The sequence below is a fragment of the Bombus pyrosoma genome, linkage group LG7, assembly GCF_014825855.1.
Source record: "Bombus pyrosoma isolate SC7728 linkage group LG7, ASM1482585v1, whole genome shotgun sequence".
Classification (NCBI taxonomy): domain Eukaryota; kingdom Metazoa; phylum Arthropoda; class Insecta; order Hymenoptera; family Apidae; genus Bombus; species Bombus pyrosoma.
Window position 1 is genome coordinate 12,884,692 of NC_057776.1, and position 26,456 is coordinate 12,911,147.

At 41.8% G+C, this 26,456-nt stretch overlaps 1 protein-coding gene across 1 annotated transcript in view; it reads right to left on the minus strand.

Annotated features, from left to right (window-relative positions):
• The window catches only part of LOC122569497 (B-cell CLL/lymphoma 6 member B protein-like), a 31,385-nt gene extending 19,565 nt beyond the window's left edge, over window positions 1-11,820 (minus strand). The window contains exons 1-3 of the mRNA XM_043730634.1: window positions 11,684-11,820; window positions 11,185-11,616; window positions 33-783 (exon numbers count right to left, since the gene is read on the minus strand). Coding sequence (XP_043586569.1) covers window positions 33-783; window positions 11,185-11,503 — 1,070 coding nt within the window. The 5' untranslated portion in view covers window positions 11,504-11,616; window positions 11,684-11,820. The remainder of the gene's footprint in view (window positions 1-32; window positions 784-11,184; window positions 11,617-11,683) is intronic.
• Window positions 11,821-26,456: the final 14,636 nt, after the last annotated feature.

Below are 26,456 nucleotides of genomic sequence, written 5' to 3' on the forward strand. Positions count from 1 at the left end.
TTCTCATGGAAATGCCCACCCTGGATACTCACCCATCTCTTCCGGCGGAGCAATTTGCGTTGGCCTCTGCGGTGGCGGGCGACTGAGGCTGCGGGGTTTGCTCCTGCTGTCGCAGTTGGTTGGTTTGCGAGCTGGGCACCGGTACCAGCACGGAGACAGGGATAGGCTGCGCGGTCGGCGCCGGCTGCAACTGTGTCGGCTGCAGCTGGCCTGTCGTCGCGACGCAGGGTACCGTTGGAGGCGGAGGAGGCGGAGGCGGAGGCGATAAAGTGTGAATGAAGACCGAGTGCGTGGGCGCAGCCGGGGACGCGCTCAGGTCGAGGATCGCCTGCGCGGCGGACAGATCTTCCTCGGCCGACGTACGGATCTCCGATGTGCGGATCTCCGACGTGCGGATCTCCGACGTGCGGATTTCCGATGTGCGGATCTCCGGCGTGCGGATCTCCGACGTGCGGACCTCCGACATCGGCTGGAGGCTATAGGGCCTATAAATGTCCTTCTTCTTCGGGGGCAGCGATAACGCCGTCCCTGTGCTGGTGAAACACATCGAGAGGCTTTTCCTCGGGGGCAAACATAGCGAGGTGGACGACGACGACGGAGTTGTCATAGGGGCTGCTGGGTGTGGTTGGTGCAGGTTGGATCCAGTCATCACCGCGGCCAGCTCTTGAGGCGCGGCTGGAGGCGGCGGAGATGGTACGACTGGTCGGGCCAACTCCGCCGCTGAGCGCAGCGTCGCGTACTTTGGTGGTTCTTCGTGGTTGATCCATGACTCGTGCGTATAACCTGCGGATAGATTGGTTTTGATAAATCGGTTAGTTTTATGAGGAACTTGGTGAATGTAGTGACATTAATCGTCTAATAAACTTGCTTCGTTAAATGGGAATCTCGTGTTAGAGACTCGAGCTCTTGTAGCTTATCGTTAGTGGCGCATAACTTTTCAAATCTAGGTTTCTTGGTATAACTTGTATTCTTATGGAAGATACTTTCCAAGGTTTCGTCAGTTCTGTAACTTGTTGGTCTCTAGCATCTAATACCTGTTTGATGATATCTCATCAAGTTTCATACGGTAAGCAATATTTTGCTACGTCTCTGTTACGACCGTTCGCGGAGAGACGCGATCGCGAGGAAAGCGCGTCAGCGGGAGGCGTAAATTCTCGCTACGATTCAGAAAATCGACGCCGCGAATTAGTCGTTCCTCTGTGTCCGTTAAGATGACAGAGGTGGTTAATTGAGATTAACACTGAATTAACAGAGTTAACAAAGAATGATATTTATATGATTTGACAATATATATATAAACAACAGTATAATGATGCGCCACAAATTATTTGACAGATGATACAGTTAATTTGGTGTAATAATTCGACTCGACTTTACAATGTGTTTTGTATTTGGACGACTTGTAATTCGTTGGAGACGTCAGTGTATTTCGTTTGGATCCTCGATCGATACTGATTGCCCTTCGATGGGCCCTTTGTGTTTCATGGGAGACGATCCCCACCATGCTCGGGTCACGCCACCGATCACGCCACTGATCACGCCATGATCACGCGTGTCACCTTATGAGTGTGTTTAAAATAACGAAACGAATCGACGTTTCTAGAACTCGCTCTGTTTGATGTTGGCCGCTACATTGTATATGTGTCGGGCTACTTGAGACGGTTCGCTCGCGATACTGCGATGCCACGAGCGACGGTTAGGAATAACGGCCTCTGGAAAGCCACGTGGCGTAACAGTCTCATTCTTTTGATATTCTGCACATCGTACGTTTGATAAAATTTAATGAATTCTCATTTGTGTTAGAAAATGTTTCTTTTATAATCTGCTTACTTATAAACTTGTAAACGAAGGATAAAATTTATGTATATTTCATTACATTTCTCAATTTTGATCGAGGAGGATTATCGAAATGCAAATTATTGATACAGGATTATCAATTGAAATTATCAATCTCGGCGTGTTGGTGCAGGTAACGAATTGGCTCAGTCACTGTCGGGGCTAAAATTAACACGGAATATTAAGTAATGAGGGATACACGGTCAATCAAACTTAATGGGGGATTCGAAGCTGATTAGGGACTGTTAATGAATAATGCAAATTGAAGGTTTCGCGTCTCGAAATTCATGCGATCGAAACTCGCATCCGTTGAGGGTTCAATGAACTCCTTTCACCCTTTCTAGTTGCAACGAATCAGATCGCTCGATCACCTAAGTCCACTCGAAACAAACAACCCTAATTCCAGAAAAAGAATGAAATTAAAGCAGAAACAACAAGAATATTTTTAATCGAAAGAATTGCAGCTCTAAAGAACCAGTTCCATTTTCTTTTTAATAAATCACAATTTGAATGAATTGAAAAAAAGAACCATAAAACAAATTTCTTGAGTATTAAATATTCCAATAAATCCAAGACAAATATCGGATGTGTCTCTTTCTACGCCCACGAGAGAATGCGAGAGAGTGTTCAACAAAATTTTAATATATCCATTATAATTAATATATTCATGAAAATATTATTTCTGGAAATTATAATATTATAATGGAATGTCTGTATCACCTGGATCATCCATGGTGAAAAGTTATTTCAGTCCATAATAAAATCACATGTCGTACTATGTGGCTTCATACTGATGTTTGCAATTTTATTATTTAAGATTTATATGATTTCGTAATTGTTTCGCAATTGTTCAGAACTTGTTCTCTCTTTCACACCAATGTGGGAAGGCTCACATTTCCCTTTACAAAATAGGGTATACATATATATAACTAAAAATATATATAGGCACAAAATAAGAGACTTCTTACAACTAGGTACGATCTCTTCGATTCCGCGATAACGCGGAAAAGCATTTTTCAATTAACCCGAAACCAGTCTGCAATATTCTCGCAGCAACGAAATCCTATCCAACACACCTGAAATTTTGTCCATCGACGAGTTTTCGTATTCCATCCATAAAAGTTTCCTTTAATTTGGCCATTTCCGTGGCAAACGATTATTGGAAACGGTTGCTGGTTCGAAAATTAAACGCCACGAGGTTTTCCGATTCACAGGGTTGCGCCGTGTGGATCGTCGTGAATACGAACGACGAATCGAGCCAAGCCACGAAATGACAGCCTTTAATTATCTTCGGAGGATTTTCTCGGCTGGAACGAGACATGTCGTCGGCGAAAATTAAAGGGCATCGATAGCGCGATACTTCTGTCTCTTTTTCTTCCTTGTTTCTCCCTTTTTACTTTCCGTTCTAACGTGTATAGGTGGCAGCCGGTTCACTCGCAACTCCCATGGCCCCTGCCATGAATATTTGAATTCGTGAATCACACGGAACCGGTGCGCCGTTTCATTTCCTGTTGCTGGCACGCGTCAGCTGGTCCCAGCATGTGCGATTGTTAACGAGAAAACGACCAAAACGAAGGAAAGGGCGATGAGTTTCTTTCTGTATTATACTAAAGGGTATCTGTTGCGTGTGTGTGGGAAAAATTTCTATGGAGGAGGATTAAACGTATTGGTGTATATAGTGACGGGACGAGTGGATACTTGGTGTAGTCAAATATATTTAAAACTATTGGTAGTACGGAGTTCGTCGTCGTTCGCTAAGTGTTGTTCGTTATGCGTATACACGGTAATGAGTACGTTCGCTCGATGATAATCGCTGTAAGACTGCTCGATACTTCCTAACTGACTACTGATCGATAACCGACTCATTAAAAGACTGACTGACTGATGACTGATAACTAACTGATTCGTGATTGACTACTGACTAACTGATTCTGGTTGATAAGACGGCTCGATACTGACTCGTTATAAGAACGCTCGATAAATATTCACTACTGATTACTGATCGACTCATTGTTTTAACGATCGTGTTCGTTTATTTATACTGGTCGCGGAAGTACCGGAGAATTTTAATTCAACTTTGGTTGACGGTTGCGCGTATCGGCTATATTGTTTTGTTCGGAGTTTGTTTATTATTACATTTCGTATATCATAACGATGTTAATGTCCCAAGGCAAAACAACAACATGAGTCGCTCTCGATTCGCATCGTCCTCTGACTTATGTGCCGCTACATGTCTCTGTGACACGTAAATTTACCTTTTTTCTTTTTTTGTTAAGAACTTTTATATCTTTTTGTATTTTTTACGATCTTTACAATTTTTTATGGTTTCGTCTGTTGTCTCTATGATACGTGGGTTTATTGTTTCGTTGAATTAAAATTGAAGTACACCTTTTGCATTGGTTTCATAATTTTTAAGATTTGTACTATATCATTACGAGTCAGGTTGTTTCATATCTTCTTCATGTTTCTTAATTTTATTTCGGTGTTTCGTGATATTTCTATATAAGGATTCTCGACCTTTTATTGTATATTTCTCGTAAATGGCGGTCTGACGCTTATAAGAGTTCTGTTGTCACTGGAACATGACAAATGTCAAGATAAAATATTATCCAGCGTTTATCTACGTCATCTATGTTTAACTACGCAAGAACATACCTAAGCCATCCATTAAAAATGTCAATCGATAAAAACGTAGAAATTTTAACGGAATCTAGCATCTGAAATCTAGCAAATCTGAAAGCTACCTCGTATAAATAGCTTTTATCCAAGGACAATTGCCCCAATTCTCGCATCCATCATTTTCATTAAAAATGTCAATATTATTTTTCTCCTATGTTGATCGATGACTAAACTAAACAATGAAATTCAACAACAACGCTCCATACATTGTCATTAACTATAACTGGTATCATTGGAACATAATCGATCACCATAATTTCACTTCAATTTCAATTCGACTACTTGATCTCAGATCATCTATTGTAGTTCTAATTCGTATTTTATATCCTATCTTGTAACAAATGCTTCGTCGCAGAAAACAAACTGAAACAAAGTACTGAAACACTCAAGTATCGTCGGCAATGCCAACTACGAGTTAAAAACACGTGTTCCATTATTTCTGAAACCTTCAATGAACAACTATAGCAACACCTTTCAACCGAGTCAAACTTTTCGTTCGACGTCAGTTCGGCTCTAGTTGTGCTCTAAGTACACTTTCGGAAGAGTTTCACATAATGTTCAGCGAAACAGTTAAACGGTCGGTTCTTCCTTTTATTGCCAGTGTCCACGCGACAGGACACGCGACAGTTAGCCTTCGATGCCACGTTGCCTTCCACCGGACACGATCGATACCGCCGCTGCGACAATGTAACGCGACATTCGCATTGTTGCGAATAGGACCCGAACACTGGAGCGCAGAAATTGCCTGCCCATGTCGCGGCGTCGTCAACCCTGTGTCTCTGTGCTTTTTACCGTTAGCTGCGCTCCTTCTCGAGAGACAAAAGTCGGGAATTCATACTGTAATAAGTTTCAAAATATTTCCTTCGGTATAAATGTATGTGCCGGAATCGTCTCCACGCTAAAACTTAACACAGCTTGCGATTAACTTGGTTCTTATGCTTTTCCTTTTCTCGCTAGCGAGTCGTGCATACGAAACGATTCGGAAATTCTTGTTGTTTTCCAGTAGATTTGTCAAGCGGTCTACCCGGTCGCAATCGATGAAACGTGCTCGTTGATTGTACAATGCAAATTCCTCTTTCCGTGTTCATGTCACGGTACGACTTGGTTCGTCGATGTTCGCGGTGATTTGTGTAGGTTTGGACGTTAGGAATAAGTAATGAGAACTTGGAATTGGGTAATTTCTTTTTTTGAAAATGTATTACGGTTCTATTATCTTTGTCATCATTGATCGTATAATACAAATACGTTTCACGATTGTAGCGCGATATGATTGGATTCGTCGATGTTTCCGATGGTTGATCGCGAACGTAAAGAATTTAGATATCGGGGAATGAGAAACGAATAATATTTTGGCCTTCGGTGAATCATTCCTCGTTTCGACAAATTATTGTTTTGAGAAGAACTTTCGTATAAAATTGAAATTATATATCGATAGACAAACTCGATTGATTGAATTAACCAGATTCGATGTGACGGGAAACTTTTATGCATCATTAAAACAAATTACATACGATAAAAATCTAACGTCGCTAACTATTCATACGACACTTGTTGCGACCGTAATGCTTTAAATCTACTTCAAACCTAACCTAAAACAACGAACGGGCAAACTTTAATTTGCTTTTCGAATAAGATGATAATACGATTCGTACGTAAAGCCTAGAAAATTGCATCAACGATGGGATTGGAGGAAGGTCTTTGGCAAACAGAAGCTAGTTTATTCCGCAAATGCAACAAATCGCGGAAGGTGTTGACCCCGTTCCAGCGTCGAAAGCCGCGCTCGACGAACGGCAATCCTTAAACCGATAATCCTCACGTACTCAGCGGATTTTCAAAATCGATTTCCTCCCTCGTACGAAGCTTTCGAACCGCGTAAGACGGAGAAACTCCTATTCCTTCAACTTCCATTCTCGTCACGAGGATTTATCCCCCTCCCTTCGTTGACCCGATCCTTTGATCCCGACACTAGCGCCACCCAGCCGCGATAATCATCGTTCGTCAAGCAGCACTGTTAATTACGCGATCATCCTGCCTAATTGCTATCGATCAGTCAGACTATTCCTGCTGATTTTCGACGAACAATAAACGCTCTATAAACGAGATCTTTTCACTGCTAACAGCGATTTTGATTAATTCGTATTTATTAAATTAACGAAATTATAGATACGAATATTCAAAGGTATATAACACAACAAAAATTAATCAGTTTCAAGTATAACTTTTATCTCAACGAAACATGGTTTTTCATATTTTTGGACGTGGATTTTGTTAGAGTATCGTTATTCAAATTACGTTATGTTCTAACGGGACGAAACTGTCGCTGAAGTTTCAGGAACAATATGATGTATCGTTCGTGGACAATACCGTGACACATATCGCACATATAAAGTCGTATTAGAGGTTCTTTAAAGAAGACTCGACAAAACATCCATAAAGCAAGTCCATGCGACTTTAAGAAGTTCGAGATTCATAAACAACAAGGATTACCGGATCGTAACGTCTGAATAATGGAAAGGGAGCCGTTGATATCAACAGATGGCACTTCAGCGTGTGCAGATATCGCAGTTTTTAAGAACGAGGAATCTTCTTACGTACGATATTAAAATCTCTTGCTTCGACAAAGGTCGAGGACGACCGATCTACATCGCTCCGTCGTTCGTCACGAATACGATAAACTATCAACACCAAAAAAAAAAAAAAAAGAAATGATTAGCGTCGAAAGCAGAGAAGTCGGATTAGAATTAAGAGGAGAACCCTGTTGGCGCTTAAATCTCTCGATTGTGGAAAGAAGGCGAATAAAGAGCAGCGCTTTGACGAATCGCAGGGGGTCTATTTCCTCGGTGGGCCGACAGTAAAAGAGGGGTAAGGGACGGGCGTGACAGCAATAAATCAGAAAACCGTGGCCGACGATCGATCAACCGGCGCGCATCTATTATTGGCTGAAATAAAAGGAAGTTAACACACATATACACGCAAACCTATACGTACACTTCCAAACACACACAAAGGAGGATGAGAAAGAGAGGGTGAGCGAGAGAAAGGGAGAGAAAGAAGAGAGCGGTCGTGTCTGGAAGTGCATTTCATCAACGGCCTAGGGAGAGACAGAGACCGTGAGTGGAAAGAGGGTAAGAGAGCGGGAGGGTTGAAGGAGAGACAGAGGGGCCAGGGGAGAGGGTGAGAATCAATAATGTCGAATGAACGCTCTGCACGCTCCCACGAGTCTGTTGATTCTAGCCTTTCAAAGGGCGACGTAAGGTCCTTTTTGCTATTGTTATTCGCCGATCGTTCCGAACCAGCCGTGCACGCTACATTATCGGCACCATATTACACAAGATATTGAACCGTTTGAAAGAGATTGATAGAATAATTTCGATGGAAAGGCCGATAGATATTTTTCAATTTTTTGAAGAATGATACAAGGTTTAACGCGGTTATTCGAGGCTTGTTTGAATTCGGTGGGGATTCCGGAATTGTTGGGAACCGCTGCGACGAAAAACGCGATGTGACGCGCGTTTGCGCAACGCGCGGAGCCGCAGTGGGTGTCGAGCGAGCGCGTCCGTTTCGCGAGTCGCGATAATAAAGCTGGCAATTAGCGTATCCGCCGACATGGATCCGGGCCGCCGATGATTTCGAAAATTCTGGCTGCGGCGTTTTGGAAAATTCACAGACCTAACTTTTCTTTTTCGGAATAAAAACCTAATCCGAAAGTGATTCGAACGTAAGCCAAACTTTGCCTAAAATTAATTCGAATCTTCTAATTTCGAACCCAAGCCATTCCTTTAATTGTTCGTCATCCACACAGCTTCTTCGCGGAATTATTAAAAATATCGCGTCGGAATTAACCGAAACCTAGCATAAACTTGATTCAGACTAGTTATTTTTCGAACCAACATGTGTTTTTAATATGTAATTCAATTTGTTACGGAGCAATAAGTCGATCAAAGATAAAAGGATTTCTTTCTGAGCTTTAATACTATCTAAAGCTATTTATTTCCGAGGCTGATGATTTCGTACAATTGTGAGTGTTTAGCGAGGAATACAATCGTTCTAAAATATTATATTTTGTCCGGCATTTAATAATTTGTTTGCATTGCCTGACGTTACAAATTAAGCGGACGTAAACATTGTGAAAGGAGAACCATATGATAGGAGGGAAGCGTGAGAAGCAGCCCTTACAATGAGGCATTACGTGACCGCGAAGAAAATGCAGCTCGTTTATTCGTGTGTTGAGAGTCACAGTAAAAGGAAGCCGTTTAATCGATGCCACGTCGTTCTTACATATTTTCGACCTGAATTCTGATCTGACAAGGTCGCGTTCGACGATGTATAAAATCGAACACTGGATGAAAGGTTACGAATAAATTATACCCAAGCAATTACATTTTTCTCTGACGATTTTCAATGACGAGCCAAAGTATTTCTCCAATAACGGTAATATCAAAATAACGATAAAAATAGAAACTGTTTCGTCGGTGATAATTATTAAAAATTATAAAAATAATTCGCCATTTGATACGTCATATCCAAGAATCAGAACAATACAAGCGGATATTTATCGAAATTCTTCTCAAACGATATTTATTCGAGGATTGGAATAAAACAAGAGGACACGTTTACTGGTATGCAAATTCCACGATAAGAACGATGAACGATCGTTGTTTTGCTTTTCATAAATTCTACGTTGAATCACGACCACGCCGTCGCGGTGTCGTGGTGGTACACGTGTTACATAACACTTCGCGCCATGTTAAAGACCCGACGGTCGGGCGTTATAATCGATAACTGAATTCAATTAACAGCTGCTTTCGCGTGAATTTTTTGCAACCAACTGATCAACGTGATTGTTAAAAAGAGAGAGAGAGAGAGAGAGAGAGAGAGAGAAACAAAGGCGAGCGTTTTCATTGCGTAACAAAGGATAACAAAAATACGTCATAAGCCAAGCAATCGAAGTGGTTATAGCTTTAATGGGCTATAAATAAACAAGGAAATGAAATGTTCAACCCCATGATAGACAAGGCACATTACTTTTTATGTACGCAGTCATTCGAGTCAACTTGTGGAATGTACTCAACATGTACCCTGTTTGTTGTTGGTTTTCCAACTCGTCGTTGTTTAAGTTCCCAGCTAAAACATGTATTGTTCGTGAAATTGCTCGTTCTCGAAGAGGGTAGCCTCGAAATGCTAGTAATTTCTATTTCGAGTAGCTAATTTTGTTCATCATCGTGTCCCCCTCTAAACAATGGCTCGTCGAAGTGGTTTAGCAATATCGCAAACGTCTCGAAATAACTAATGAATCCAGACTTTGGATTTCGATCTGAGATGGAATTGTAAATACCACGATCTGACCCAAATTGCACGTTGGAATGTTTCTCCTACTTTATGAATTTAAAGTTAATTCTGTGCGCTCTCTCTGTGGCGGTATTTTAAACGATTCGGTTAGTGCAGAGCAGAGCAGCAATATTCAATGCACTTTCAAAACATCCTATCATCTCTACAGATAAACAGAAATAAATAATGCAAGTGGTAATTTTATTGGGACTTTAAGGTACGAAACTACGAGAGTTTGAAATATTTGGTTTCGGATATTACGAGTAGTATCACTTATTATTAGCTGAAAGAAATACGGGAAATTCTTATTTCTTTGGAATCAACGAATAATTTATCTGTATGTTCGTTCTTATATTTTAGCCGTGGAGAAAAATAATAGGTAGAGATCGTCGATATTAACGAGAGTCTTTTAGGATGAGAAACTGCAGGCAGAGGTACGTAAAGCGAATCAGAGCGCGTCTGCCGAAAATCCGATGTCCCCGTTTGTTATAACGCGAGATCTGTCTGAGAGACACAAGAGAAAAGGCGGTTCCAAAAAAAACACAGCCGGACGCTTTGTTCGTAAAAGTAACGTGACCTAAATGGGACGAGAGGGAGAGCGAGGAAGAGGAATCATTCCTCCCCTTTTGCTTCGATCCACCCAAAGATCCGCAGTAGAATCAACGATCGGCCTGGCGGGTGTGTCGCTGAACGCGTGAACGTGTCTGTGTCTACGTCTATGTGCGGGCATGTGTACATGTGCACGTGTATTCATACGTGTGCGTGCGACGCATGGCCAGAATCCATCGCACGAGCTAAACGAGGAAAATCATTAAATCAAGAGGGATGAAGAGGGGTTAGTCGGTCGAAGGAGACGTTGTCCACACGATAGTTATCTCGCATCCGTTTCTGCGAGTCCCATGGGGAGCATGCCTCGTGTTATCGTCGCGGTAGAGTACCGCAATTTCTCTATAGCGCAGCCGATCGGCCAATCGGCGGGTGTGTCACCCCCGTGGCTCGACGCATGGCCAGACTCCAGGGTCCAATCTCGGAGGGTAAAAGAGTCTCTGTGACCAGTGGTGGCACGGTCCTCTTCATCGCAATTCGCGATGCTACGCGCGAGATTAGAATCCATGGAATCTGAGCAATGTAGGGCGTGGCACGAAGATGTAAATAGAGGGTAGGCTACGATGATCTAGCGTTTATCGTAAATAAGATGATCGTGTAATTCCTTCAGGGGATTCTCCTTAACCTAACACGTGGAATTTTATATTAGGCCAGATTTAAGGGATAGCTGGTTGCTTTCATATACGTATTCTGACGACCAGTTGCAACTAATAACACTAAAGATTACCTACTCACCATGATAATACAGAGCACCAGATGCGTTCAGTGGTGGTGGACTAGGTGCAGTGGCACCAGCGGTTGGACTATGCGGACCCCAACAGGTCTGCTGATGATCGACTTGCCTGCTATCCGTATCCCCAACCACGTCGATCTCCTCGTCCTCTGGCTCATGCCTGTGTTGCCTCTTCTCTAATGACGCGGAAGTCTGCTGTATCCCGTGGCTCCCCTGCTCCTGTAGAATGTTCGAAGGATCGTTCTGTTCTTCCTGTGGATCGTCGACGCGATCCGGCCACGGGTAGGCCTTCCATTTCTTGGCCATGAGGCAGCGCGGCATGTTGACGCAGTTGTGGTGTTCCGTAGCCGTTGCAACCACGGGTTCTCCGTGCTTCGTTCACCAGGTGTTGATCACTCGGCGCCGGCGACGACGATGATCCTGACGTAGTATCCCTGTCACGAAAAACCTCCGACGTTGTTACACCACTACCAACACCCTCACCAACCGCACCAAACGCACCACCGTATCGACGACGATCGACGATCCCGAGGACGTCGAGGACGTCGAGGACGTCGACTAGCGCGACGCCTAGCCCGCCACCGGCACCGCTATCGCCGGTATCGCGTTCCTCGTTACACCAGCCGTCGACCACGACGATGCGGTCGTCGATGTTGCGACGCCGTCGCCTCCGTCGCCGCCGTCCGTCACTCAGCGCCGTCCGTATCTGTAACCTGCCGTTAACCTCTCCCCGGATGATCGAGCTATCCGTTGACGGTGCCTGCTGCGGCTTCCTCTTCGTCCTTCCTTGCTCACGTTGGGGCGTGATCTGCAGCCTCGTCATCGGCACAGCGAGGGCAGCTCCTTCGTAGGATGCACCGCCACCATGCCAGCCTGTTCGCACGAGAACCCTCCTCGACTTTTCCGGCCTCACCCCTTTCTGTGATTCGTACTAGCAAACTCGCGTTTTCTTTTTCTCTCGGTACTACCACTAGACAACTACTATGCTACTACTTGATCAGGTTGATGCCTACTACCGATTTTCCTTGTATCTTCGTCTGTATTCCTCTTCGTTCTTACTCCGCTCTTCTTTATTCACTCGCCGTCCGTCCACGTCTCTCGATCCTCTTTCATCGGCGTGCCTCTCTTCAATGTTTGTACATATATATGTATGTATGTATACGTGTATAGATATATGTTGTTCAGTTCTTCCGTCCCCTCGTGCAGTACAGTTTTTCTCACACGACGACTACTACTAACTTCCGTTGGTTGGCTAACTGAGTGGACCGACTGACTGACTGACTGACTGACTGACCGTCTGTCCGTCCGTCCGTCTGTCCGTCCGTCTGTCTGTCTGTCCGATACTCTCTCGGTCGCTCCCTGTCGCGGCTCTCGCCAGTGACAGGGGGTGCCCTCGAATACGATCACAACGACGGGGTGCGACTGTTTAGTCGGTGGCGCTGCCGCTCCGTCGCTTATCCCCTACCTTACGTTATTTTCTCTCCTCGTCTGGCTTCAACTACCGATTCCACCTCTCGTTTCGACCACAACGAAACTAGGAACCCCCGTCGTCCCTCCGTTGCGGCTCCCCTTGAGTCAGCATCGGGGGGCGGCGCTGCAATCGCTCCACTGCCACCGCCGCCGCCGCCGCCGCCGCCGCCGCCGCCGCTGCTGCTGATGGTTTCTGCTGAAGCAAGGGATGGCTGCGCAACCCCTCGAGGGTGCCGATGCTAGTTCTCGATTCCTGCAGGCCTTTTGATTGTGTGCGCGCGCGACCTCCACGTTTGCGCGAAACGCGCGTGTGTGCATCGCCATTGGCGTAGCCACGCTTCGTTGGTCTTTAAGAGTATCTTTTAGCTTGTTACTTCGTGGAATTTTATAACAATTAGGAGATGGTTGCTCGAAGAGATTGTCTATTAGAGAAATTTCGAAAGAATGAGACGTGGAAGATATTTCATGCAGAGGTTGGGTCGATAAGGAAGAATGTCTGGAGTTCGAGAGAATTTCGGAAACCCTGTTGATCGACGCTATTGCGTCCCGACGAGGGTGTACGCCAACAGATCGACTCTCTCTTTCCCGCGCACGCACACATTGTGCAAACTCGGATTTATGGCAGTCTGCCGCCATCGTATGCTTATAGTAGCATGCAACTTTGGTTAGCCTAAATCGTAGGTAGTCTAAACAGAAGTATGAACCACGCTGTTAGTATTCCATGCTTTCTCTAACTTTCTCGTAAACGATGCTTGTATACCTTCCTAGTTCCACGTTTCAAAAACCTCGAGGCCGTCCCCAAGCAACTTATAACTAAAACATATCAAATTAATTCACGTTCGATCGAGGCTTAATTTCCCCCAGCCCGTAAATCCACCGAAACGGAAGCTCGTTCGAGACCGGCCGTGTGTCACGGTGGAGGTTAGTGAACCCGAGCAAAAAAGAGGAAGAAAAAAAAAGAAACCGTGCACCGAAACCGTCCGCGAGGGATGCGTGTGCAAGTGGTCGGTGTCGAGGCCGCCGCGCCGTGTCGAATGTAGACATAGAGGAAAGATAGAGAGAGACAGAGACAGAGAAAGAGCGGAAGAGAGAACAGCTGGCCGGGCTGCCACGGGCACCGGCCTCGTTCCTCGCGTCACGACGAGTGTGTAAACTCCCAAGGGGGAGGCCGATGGTAATTCCTATGGAAGATTGGCTGCATAGTGGTGACGCTATGTCGCCCGATACGCGACGCGAACTTGTTGGTAGCGGGTTGATGGTGTTAGTGCAGCGTGTAGAAGGGACGGTACGAGGGGTAAAGGGTAGCTGGCACACGTTGGGGTGAGATCTCGAATAGGAGAGGGTAGCCTCTATCTCCCCTATTCCGCAAAAAGGGGGAGAAAGTCGAGGGTGGAGGAGCCAGAAATGAGAATGTCGGCTAAAGTGGTGGGAGAACGAAGGTCCGCGCGAGGGTTAGCGGAGCTGATAGTGGGGACAGCGAAGCGGAATGGGGATGGCCACGCATGCGCTACCGATCAGCATCGACCCGACGTCTAGGCAACACCTGGTAGCACCCCACGTGCCACGTTAGGGTGGCACCAGCCACCCCGCGCACGCGATACCTCGTATCGAATATCACGCTGGCCTTCCTGTCCCGTCTACTGACCCACGCCAACCATGTCTTTCGTCGCTCTTACGGCTCTAGTTTTCGTAAATGGGATACCGGTACGTGGCACCTCCTCGTTAAACCGGTTTTGGGAACAAGAGGTTATGAACCTTCGGCGAATGGAAATTCAAAGTAGTCTCTCTTTCTTTTGTTATCGATTCCACAGGTCCGATCAATGGTCAAACACAATTGTGTATAGAAGGTTTGCGATAAGATTTTGTTTGCGGAGTACAATGGATTTCCTGAGATGGAGCACGATATGCGATTTCGCGAAATTTGGAAATTAGAGGGGCAGTATTAGGTGTGGGTGGAGAGATTAGATTCTGAGTTGTAAACCTTGACTTTAGGCATTGTGTTAATTCGTTACATGTTACATAGTATCGTTCTTTCTTACGTAATACGATAAATAATAACAGTTGCTTTCAACTGTACTATTTAAACAATTGTAGAAATATGATACGAATAATTGCAAATCTTTCAATATCGAGGAAAATGGGATTTTTCGTTTTGAAAATTCTTACAGCTTTAAATCTCTCGTAAATGAATAAACATTCGCAATCTGATAACAAGAGTTCAAAAATAAAGTACATAGTTCCCATACACATCTGTCTTTGGCGTTATCAACAATGTTCTTCGTATCACCTGTGGCCAAAGCCTCGTAAACTATCGGCTACAATTTCTGCCGGAACGAAGGAGTTCGGGGCGTCGATCACCCACGACAATATCGAGATTGGTTCGTGTTTTGCGGACAGATGTTTCGTCGCGTGTTTCAACGGAACTCTCCTCGTCGCTCGTGTCCTATTTACCGACTATTGTCGCTCTTCCAGCAGCGCGCAAACTTTCTAAATGGTGTCGCGTAATAACCGTGCCATACGATGAAACCGTGCCGCAACAGCTGATGCATCTCGATTTGCAAGATCGATCCTAGGATACGTATCTATCGTGAACTCGTCTATTTACATTGCAATAATCTGAAACCATGTTTGCAAAGTAGGAGGAATTGAGCCGTTGGATTGAATAAGTCGTTGCGTCGTTAAACAGAACGTAGTTCATTCGCTGAACGCAAAACGTTAAATATCTCGAAAAATATACGAAAAATACATGACTTAAACCGCTTTCATAATCAGCGGCATATATATTTTTTTTTTAGGAATTAGAAAAAATTGATTATGCAACAGAATTAAGTAGTATTAGTAACATATTGTGAAAAGCGTCGTAAAATACTAATTCAAGACATTTTTTATTTAGATCTCTTTAATTAAAGAACAGAAACTACTTTTGGTAGATATCGTTCAATATACTAGAAACAATTGGAGCAATTCCATCGCTGCTCGTAAAGCATTCTAAAGCAATCAACACAAGTGCTTCTATTCTTACACGACCCTATCAATCCCTTTGCATTGGTAAATAGAACAGTCAAGCCCTTGCTCACCCTCTCTGGCATAATACAATCCTAACTACACGCTCCAAAACTCCTAATGCAAATAGCTCTCAGAGGAAAAGAAAATAATAAAAAATATCACTCTATCCTGTACAATGCTCACGATCCTTGTTCCTTCCAGATCAGACATCTCAGTTATTGTTTTGCTTCAAGTATCTTTAAATTACTTGTGGTTTCCTAATCATTACAAATTATTTTCATGTTGAATGTTTCATTAAGAAAAATTAAAATCTCGAAACTACATACATAAATTTGTATCTTTTATCTTCAAAATTTGTTAAATTCAATCGATTGCCTTATATTGTTTCTATCACAGTTCCAACAAAAATGCGAATATTTTTCTCGTCAAAAACAGAACAAAGACAAAACATCTTGTCTACAGTGCGTTAATAGCCAAACATGTAAACACATCTGCTCGTTAATAGTACTTAATTTAGGTCTATTTCATTTAACTGGATCGTATTAATTCGAAACGCGAATAACCGCGTCGAATTTGAGCTTTATCTCGCGTGGCATTCATCTTTCCGCCGTTATCTCTAATCAATCGCTAATTAAACGATGGCGCGAGCCACGCCACTTACCTTCGACCCGTGATTTATCCAGCTGGTGTGCGTTCACACTGCGTGTCACACCTACGCGCTTCTGCATCAGCTAATCTTGTTTATTGACCCGCCAACCGCTCTGTTTTTTTTTCCCGTCATTCGCACCTGCCCTCGCACGTGCACCGTATATTGATACCCTAATCGATTCGAATCGCTTTTTATATAGAAAGTTTCCTTATATAAAATTTTAAAATTCAAGATAATGTCATTTTGTCTTCTGTTGATTTCGAAATTTTATTCGATCGTTAAATTTGTATTTCATATCTGAATAATATTTCGAAGTTCGTCTAATGTTTTCTTACATTTTTCTGTTATCTCATAAAATAATTTTAGGTCAACGACATAAACGTATAAAGATACGTAAAGTTGATAAATGGTTAATGGATACGAAGCTAATGGAGAACACCTAATATCTAGATACACGAAGTAAGAATCGTTTCGTCTTATCTTCGCTATTAAAATCTTTTTAGTAACTCTTTTATTTATTTTTCTATAATCAAGTTGATGCTTCTTGGTATATAAGAAGATTAAAAATTATTCGAAATGTCAAGTCCCTGGCGGCGAATTATACGCGCCATTAGCGATAATGTCCCTCCACTTTTCCTCCTACACCATTCTAATCGCCTAACGGGCGATTCTCCTCTAATCGATCGCCAAAATTAAGCTGCCTTGGCCACGGTTAGCTTGAACGGCTGGCCACACTGTTTGGCGCTGATCGCCAAGGATATACCTTAAAAACTTTAAAATGCTGACTTTTTGCGATCGTCAGAAAGAAATTTATCAAAGATAATGCCACAAAATGGAAGACATTTCCTTCCACGAGTCCCCCAAACTCATTTTGATTTCTGTTTAATGCCACGACTGTTTCCTTCATTTCTTTCTGAAAGGGAAGATGTTGGATTTATTTTAATAGAAACTTTTAATTTAATATTCAATTTCAAATTAAATCTCAGTGGAATATCTATCGACGAAAATGGTGTTGCAAGACAAGTTGTAAGACAATGGTGACAAACATGATAACAAGTTCTGCAAGAATTTTCAAAATTACGATCACTGGAAAATTGTAAAAAACGCTTGTAAATCGATGAGCTGGTACAAAAGTATATAAAATTTTCGTTTAAAAGTAGGACTTATAAATGTAAAAGCTGGCCTGTATATATTTATAAAATAAATTTTCATAGCAGAAATACACAAATTTTTGTATAAAAATATGCAAATTTAAACACGTGGTTTCTCTCACAGGAAGCAACATGTGCACCCTCATATCTGGTTCATAGAACAGCCATATACTGACGGAAAATTACGTTGAATTAGGGTGTAGGGTATCGAAGCTCCTTTTCCCTGATGCCATATTTTTACGCGGACAACAGTTCATTACCGCGAAGCATGGAACAGCAGGGGCGCTCTGTTTCTGCTGAGCACGACATGCCTTGAAATTCCTAATCTGCCAGCAATCGCGGGGACAATCGGTTCGTTCCACTTCATTCCCCAACTCGATTCCGTCGAGTATTGCGTAACGTCAATCGTGTCTCCGGGATCGATCGCACTATCCCGGGCTCGTCCCAACGAAAACTGCTTTCGTAATCTAAATCCTGGCTCTTAGTAACAGGGCTTTCGGAGCGCCATCGCCAACAAAACCTTTGCTCTTTTTGAAAGTGAGCCAGAGGGATGAAAATGAAATGTTCTTTAAAAAAAGCTTGTGTAAAGCGTAAAGCGTGCACCAGGGTATGTTATACCGAATGATTGTAAAACGAACAATTCCTGCGAATAAGATCGAAATGCTGCAACAAACGAAGATTTTCGATTCAAAACTTTGAATTTCTAAATGTTTGTAACTTCGAAATTTCGAATATTCGTAGTACTCGCGTATTTGAAATTTTTAATGTTTCAAATCCTACAAATTTTGAACATTTGGGACATTGAAATTTTGAATAATTGAAACTTTGAAAGTTTGAATATATTTCGAAATATTTGTAACTTCGAGACTACACAATTTTTGGAATATTTGAATATTCGAATATCTGAAATTTGGATTATTTGGATCCCATGGACGACCAAGGTCGAGCATAGATAAGAACGAGATGTTTGAAACTCGGAATCTGGTCTATCAGATTGTCATTCTGTCGGCTTAACTGCAAATGTTCGCAGTGACGTACACTTGGAAGTTCGGTCGACGAGGTCGGTCGATTCGCGATTCTCGAGGGCCAAAGTGAATTTTCTAGTTACGTAGGCGGAGCTCGAACATATCTGGAACTTTATCTGATCCTTCTTACGCCGATCCCTTGGCATCCTGCCCTCTTGGCCCCGGCACCCGGTGGCGAAACGTCGAAATAAAGTCCGTGCCGTGTGAGATTACTCAATAACGCGTTCGACGCTTGTTGGAGGCCTGCACTTCCAACATTCTACCCTCGTTGCGAGTATTGTATCTCGACTTTTCACCTACGTTTAATACATTCGAGATAAAACCACGTTTCAGCAGAGAAATATCGACTCTGTTCGTCTGTAGCGAAGAATAGGAACGAGTTGTGGGAATTGAAATATCTTTCGAGGTTCCTTTGACATAAATGACAATAAATATAAAAAGTAATAAAATTGTGTAATTGTCGTCTAGTATGTTTAACTATCGCTGGTTCTAAATTCGTAAATTCTTTCACTGAAAAATAAAGAAGAAAATGAAGTTCAAATATTCAAACATTCGAAATTTCAAATATTCGAATATTTGAAGCTCCAAAACTTTATCGATTTAAAAACTCCAAAGATTCATAAATGCAGAATTTCACAGATATGGATATTCCAAAATTGTTCATATTTACACTAATTAGAAATGCGATAGTATATTATACGTTTAAACTGAACACGTTATATGTCAGATACGGAATAATGAAAAAGATTACGTGGTATTGGTACTTTAATAGTAACTGTTCATTTTGGGATCTCCGCGTGATCATTTATTTATAATATTGAAATGAAATTTCCCCTTCGAAATTGTTTTTGCAGTGGAAATAAGAAAAATTGCGAGATAATAATGTGATTAATAATGATGGCATGAAGTAATATTTAAACGTATACCGAGGGGATTGCTCTGAAAGTAACATGCTGCGGGGAATATTTCGAGCTTCGAGCTGAAGGGGTTGAAACGCAAAGGTGCACCGAATGCGCAACTGGTCGAAGCAATCTGCCTGCAGTATCTCTGCTTTCGACTAAAAAGAGCCAGTGCTTGTCACAGTTAAAAATTAAAAAAGAAAAAAGAACGATAAAATAAATTATCGTGATAACTTGTGGAATTTTTTAATTAAAAAAATATCGACTAATATCTAGTGTTTCTTTCGTTTATGAATTTATCTATAATTCTCTATAAGGATCTATTTATATCTATTTATAAAACATTCATTCGTACAATATATTTACTTACAAAATTGAACGATGAAATATACTCTTTTCATAAGTATCCTATTTGAAGAGAATTCGTAAAAATTCGAAAGTCGGCTGTGGAATAATTCCAAACTTTATGCAACCATAAAAACTCCTTTCATAGTGAATAAATACGTCCTCGAACCAGATACCGAATAATGACGGTACAATAAGCATCGTCGTATATCGGAACTCTCGAAACAGAGAGGAACGCCTAACAATTTGAGAAGCAATTCAATCGCCGTTTCGAACGCGAGGAATTCAGCTTCCTCTTTGCCCGTCTTCCTCCCTCCCCTAAAATCAATTCGTATCTTGTATCGCTTGTCTCTTTCGAATCACTCGCAATAAAACATCATAAATTCCCGCGATAAAAAACGTAATACGATAGACAGTCTACACAAATACATAAAGTACAAAATATACGGGAAATTTCAACGATATTCATAGCATTTCAGCTTAACGTAATCTATCTCTTAATACATATATTATAATATATATTTCGCGTATATTTTTCGACATTATACAATGTCTTCGTATATTTAACGTGAAATTAAATTTTTTACCAGAGTAGATATTCCAACAATCCACCATTAAATCAATACTTTGAGACTGTACAAAATTGAAAAGCGAGTCATTTGTTCAAATAACGTACGAACAATCGTTCCCTCTAAATGTTCGTCCCTTTTCTCATGAAAACTTCATATATCTGAACATTTTTATCGGCAAGTTCATTTCTACCAACTTTCTTACTTTCATGTCACTTGATAAAAAGGTAAAAAGCAAACAGAATCGAGGACAAAAAGGAGAGACCACGTTATCGTGGAACAAGTGGTTAGGGCAGTCGGATTCGTTGCGCGAAGCTGAAGAAAATTTATGCCCCGCGTTACAGATTATCGCAGCCTGGAAATTATCTTTCACAAAGTAGGGTTGCTTTCCCGTCACGAAACGGTCGCATCCCCTGTTTTCACCCTCCTGCAAGTGCGTGCCAACTGTTGCAAGGGTACGAGGGATTCTAAAACAATAGGAACACGCTGCTGACGTATCCACGGACGCTTTATCGTGATACAGGACAGATTTACGATCTTCGACGCAGCTGGGGGATCGAGATTTCGTTTCGCTCACCGTCCCATCGAAAGAAACGCAATCGATGCTCGATTTATGACCCATCCACCCCTTCGCTCTCGTTCTTGCTGCGTTCTTTCGCGTTTATTCGCAGATTTTACACGTTCGCGTCGAGATGCACAGGCATTTGTAACGTATCTCGATTGGTTAATCCCTCGTGTGATCGATAAAATTAAAAAAATTCTACAAAAAATATCTGCTTCTTGTTTGTTCTCTTAATGCAGAAACCAGACGGCTAAAATTACAAGGAATTGGATGTTTTAGATTACATATCTCATAGATATTCCCAAGTCATTGAATAAAATTGAAGATAATATATGTATACAACTGTTTTCATCCCTTCGATACACACAATATGTACAAATATTTCTCTCGGGTTATCTACAGTCGAGATTTGTCCAACCATTTTTCATTAATCTCAAAAACAGAATTAGCTACAATCGGTTAACCTCGTCTTTCTTAACGTTTCGCACAATGTCGACGAAACACGAATGTTACGAATGGAAACCTTTGAAACTTGTTTGCTGCGACTCGCGTCGAAGGAAAATGAATTTGAATCTCGTCCAAAAGCGCGGAAAACTCGAATCATCGAACAAATAACTTTGTTATTTTTCTTCGAAGAAACAATCTGTTAGTTCGACTTTCTTTCGTATATTTAATAGTAGTAAAATAATATAGAAATAAAAATAAAAATAATTTTTACAAGGCAAAAGTAGTTTTATCTTTAATTCTGTTTATCATTCATTTGAAGTAGAGTGCGACACACGAATATCTTGCGTAAGAGAAATATTAATGGCAGAGTGAGACGCGTCAGGTCATCCGTAATGACTTTTCTCCCTTTCTACCCTCAGGCTTCCCCTTTCTATTTCTTTCTTCTCGTTGATAGGGCCGGGAGTTTCGGGCTGCCTCATAAAAGTCGGCGTATCCGGAATCTTCCCCTCCCTTTATCCTTGATTTTCGCTGCGGTACAGGAGGGAGGAAGCCATTAATTTATGCCTTTCCTGATCGATCGATCGTTCGTTCGACGAAAGTTTGAACTTTCGACGGCAACACACGGCCAAAGAGCACCGGGGATTACTTTATCACGGGTTGCAACGCTGAAACAACATAAATGACGTGGAACATGGAAGACAGAGATAGCGAAAATGGAAAATGTCAGAGGGAAGACTCGCTTCGGTTTCCTGTTGCTTCAATTACTTCGCAATTTCGCTTTAATAAAACCTGTAATATTCTACGGAATGTATTTTTTATATTTTAATTTAAATGTAAATTATTTTGTTATTGGAGACTCGTATTTAAAAGGCTTCGTATACCTTTATTGAAAAAAAAATTACACTTCTATTTATATTGTTATTTTCTATGGAAACGGCAGACAATGATAATTATACGAATATAATTTTCATAAATGTTCGGCAGAACTCCATACTGATTCAAATTCATAACCATTTGAAGTTAAAAGATGAACAATGTTCGAGCATCTTTATAGAATAGAAAATACAATAATACGATAGCCACAATGGCCCAAATAAATCTGTTTCTTCTTCCATACCATCTCACTTACCTCGACCAGGTGTCTCGACAAAATTGCTACAACTTCTCATCAAACGACAAATACTTTTAACCACAAGTAGCAATTGAAATACGGCAAGAGAAATGGAGGAAAATTCCCTTTTCGGGTAAATCGTCGGAGACGATTGGAGAAGAGAAGGGAAGAGAAGAGCGTGGCGACACATTCGTTCAAAGAAATGGAGAAAACTCGTTCGACAAACGCATTCCGCGTGCCAGAATTTCGTTTTCCCTTGAAAGGGAGTCGCGTTAAGGGGTGTACCATAAATATCGTGGCGAAAAGGAGGAAACGGAAAGGAACAGGAAAGACGGGAAAAGGAAATGGAATAGCGAAGCGAGAACGCACGACGTTCGGTCGCACAGTTTCTCCTACTCGAGGAACTCCGTGATCTCGTTCTGAAAATTGCATAACCCTCCTAATCGATCGTTCGCGGAACTCGGGACCTCGTTCCTTTGTCGGCGACGCGTAATTGAATTTGGAACAAAAGCAAACGAGAGACTCGAAACGAGCCGAAGATGAAAAGAAAGAGTATCTTCTTTGTTTTCTTTCTTTCTTACGTTTAATCATTATGTTTAAACCTTTCGCCTTTTTAATGGGTCTTAATTGAGCATCAACTAACGAGAATATTAATACATTATCGTACATCGAAATTATATTTTCCAAGTTGTCAATGTTTCCAGACATTTTCAAGAGAAATTTTGTTCCATACTAAACATTTGTTAAAAATTCGTTTTATCTACTTAACTTTTGTACATTCTGCTGAAGCACGCATAAACGCTAGACAATGTCTTGACGTTTAATGCCAACTCTAAGAACCGGCCTATTTCGAGTAAATTTGAACAAATATAAAGTTGAAGCGAAGTCACTCTGGTCAGAGAAATTCGTTTGAACGTTTTTTCTTTTTTAATTTAGACGATTGTAACGAAACTCGATATATTTGGTGGAATCATTCCATTTTCGCTTAATTCGATTTTGTTTTTTATCATTTCTTTTTCTTTCTTTTTGGAACGGTACGCGTACAGGAGAGAAAACTCGAGGATGAAGCGAAGAGGAATTTAAGGAAGAAAATAAGCACGGTTCGACGCATGACGGAGGTGCTTTGATCTCAGTGCTGGCCGAAGCAAGCAAATTGTGTGTCCTCAAAGAGACCGTGATTGAAGTCACACGAACCGTGCAACGCTGCTTCGTCCGTTCCCTCCGTTTTATTTTTTTATTTAAGGAGTTACTTTCGGCAGCTTCCTGTGTAAATAATTACCCACCAACTACCGTCCATATCTCAAATACTCCTTCGATGTTAAACACGTGTAATACTCTCCATTAAATTCCACTCAAATTCATAGAAATCTGTTAGAATGTTATATTGGGTTTTCGCCCCAATATCATACCACCAAATATCATTACCACCTGATCACAAAATCCGCAATCACTTAGTTGCCAACCCAATATATTGGCCAAAAATTTTCTACGTTATCTACGAGATCGTACTGCATGCAATGTATTAACGAAACATTCTATATGTAAATTATGTAGTTTTCAAAACAAAAAAGGTTTGACAACGTTTTTTCACGTGTCGAAATCCATGTTACATGCAGAGATACTGCATCCCATTATCTCAACGAACAAAAGTCCAAAGACAGAAAAAGAGAAGAACGATTATTTTCCAACATTTATACAGACTGGGTTCCTCTTTTTCAGCTCGTGCTCTTTACCACGATTTTAGATGCACGCGTGCGACAAAGCAAAGCGGAAACAACTAAGAAACGAAGCCCGTTTTTCAACGAGGAATACTAGCAGAGGTGATGGTAAGCATTGTCAGGGAGTTTCGCTTTCCGCGCGAACAATTTCAAGGAAGAAACACGAAAGAACGAAAAATCGGGCCACGAACGTGCACGTATACATATGAGGAAAGAGATGAAAGAAAGAGGAGAGTCAATTACGCGAGAGCACGCGCGTTTCGTTTCCAGAGTCAGCCCCCTTTGATCCTGTTTCGTTGCGAGAAAGAAACGTCCAGATCTGCGATTGAAACCAACGCGGCCTTTGCTAGACGCACAGTAAATTCGCCATCGATTTTTCCATTTTTCGAACTTCCACGAAACATTCGCTACAGCTTCGAGGGACCGATACAACGTTCACGATCGATCGAAGACGTAGGACTACGTCTTCTCGTAAGCCGAAGCTCCGCGAGCCTTCGTACGAGTGTTATATTTTTGTTAAAAGCTAAACTTGGCAATGTGTGATATAACGAGATGCTTTCTCGGGGTCTATTATTGGAAACCTTTGACGTGGAAACCGCGTTTCGTCACAAATCATCCTTAGAAAGTGTTCAGCCTACTCATTTAATCTTACATAACTCGAAGGTGTACGCGTTTTGCATTTGATACGTAACGTAGTTCTTGGATGATCTTAGAAAATGTTGTTTCATTCTGCTTCGTTTCTTTCTTTTTGCTTCGGGGGTCGTAGTGTATAATAATCATAATCTGAAAATATTCAGTTTCATATGTTTTCCGTTATTTGTTTCTCAGAGAATAAGTTTAAGAATAGATTTAAGATCTTTTTTATCCTGAAGAATAATTCATCTTTATAAGGGCAATTGAATATCATCTTTTAAATCTCCCATTCTGAAATTATCTGCTAAGCACAAATAGTGACCTGTCGGCTCTGCAAATTTAACATGGTAAGGTATCTGTAGGTGTTCGAATAGCTTCGTGAACCTATGCGCTAATAATATATAAAAAAGGAGAACAAAAATCGATATCTGAAAAGGTACTTAGGAACCATGGATCGAAAAGGTACGATGTGCGAATGGGATGGAACAAAGCGGCGCGTTATAAGGTCGTGGAAGGGATTCACGTGGCTGGGGATTAAATCGACAACCAGTGTGTGTGTGTGTGTGTTCACGATGCTATAGATTTATTAATCTTGGACGCGTTATTCTTGCATTGACCTTCTACGGGAGCGTGCTGCGCGATCCGTTTAAATCGTTCCATGCGATAAATCTAAGTGGCAAATCCGTTTAAGCGCGTACACATTAGTCGTACTCAAACGACATATTTATGTTTCTCGGTTTGCTTGAATTATTCGCAACGCATACTTACACACAGAGAAGTTGGAAAGGTATAGGAAGGAGAGGGTAACGTGTCGTGCCTGTATCCGTAATTCGCGTCAGGACATTTGCATGCTGGCTCCTTTGTAAAACCACACGCTCGAACGCTCTATGTTTTCGTTACAAATTGCTTAACAACAATTCGGCCGGATTCCGTTTAAACGGTATTTACTAGAGCCCAGCTTGGTGTAATGTTACCACTTGCGTCTGTTTGGCCAATGGTATTCCTCGTATGTAGCCACGCGCTTACCACCAGGGTTAATTACTCGAAATGTAGCTCTGTTTAAGGATAACACGTTCATAGAGGTGTCACTCTGACCACTCGAAGGATTAAGAGTTGAGATGAGAGAATAATTTACGGGCTCAATAAAAATAAATATATTCGATCTATCACGCATCGTAAACAAATAAAAAGTTATCATTACTCGAAACGTTGCTCTGTTCAAAGACAACATGCGTTCGTTCATAAAAGCACCGTTTTCAACGTGGTCGCTTGAAAGGTTAAGGATCCAGCGCTGCAAGAATTGACGGAGAAGAGAACAGCGAAAGAAAACGAACTGTCTGCCGTAAAACAAACGATACACCGATAGTTGCACGTTTACGAAAAGAGGATATTATCGATAATGTAAATCCATCGTTCTACCGTGTATTTCAGTTTCCAGAATACGAATATTTTTCTTCGAAATTCATTAAAGATTCTACTACACTAATTTCATGATAACGAGCAAGGATATTCGTACTATTCGAAAAAGAAAGGCGAAGCAGAAAAAGAAAGGGGTGAGGGGGGTAAGGACGTTGAGTACAACGGGGCGATGGAGCAAATGTTTTTTAAATCCGGCGAAAGAAGTGGCTCGAAGAATTTAATTAAAGCGGCCGCTCGTCGACGAAGCCACCGCCGGGTTTGAAATTTTTT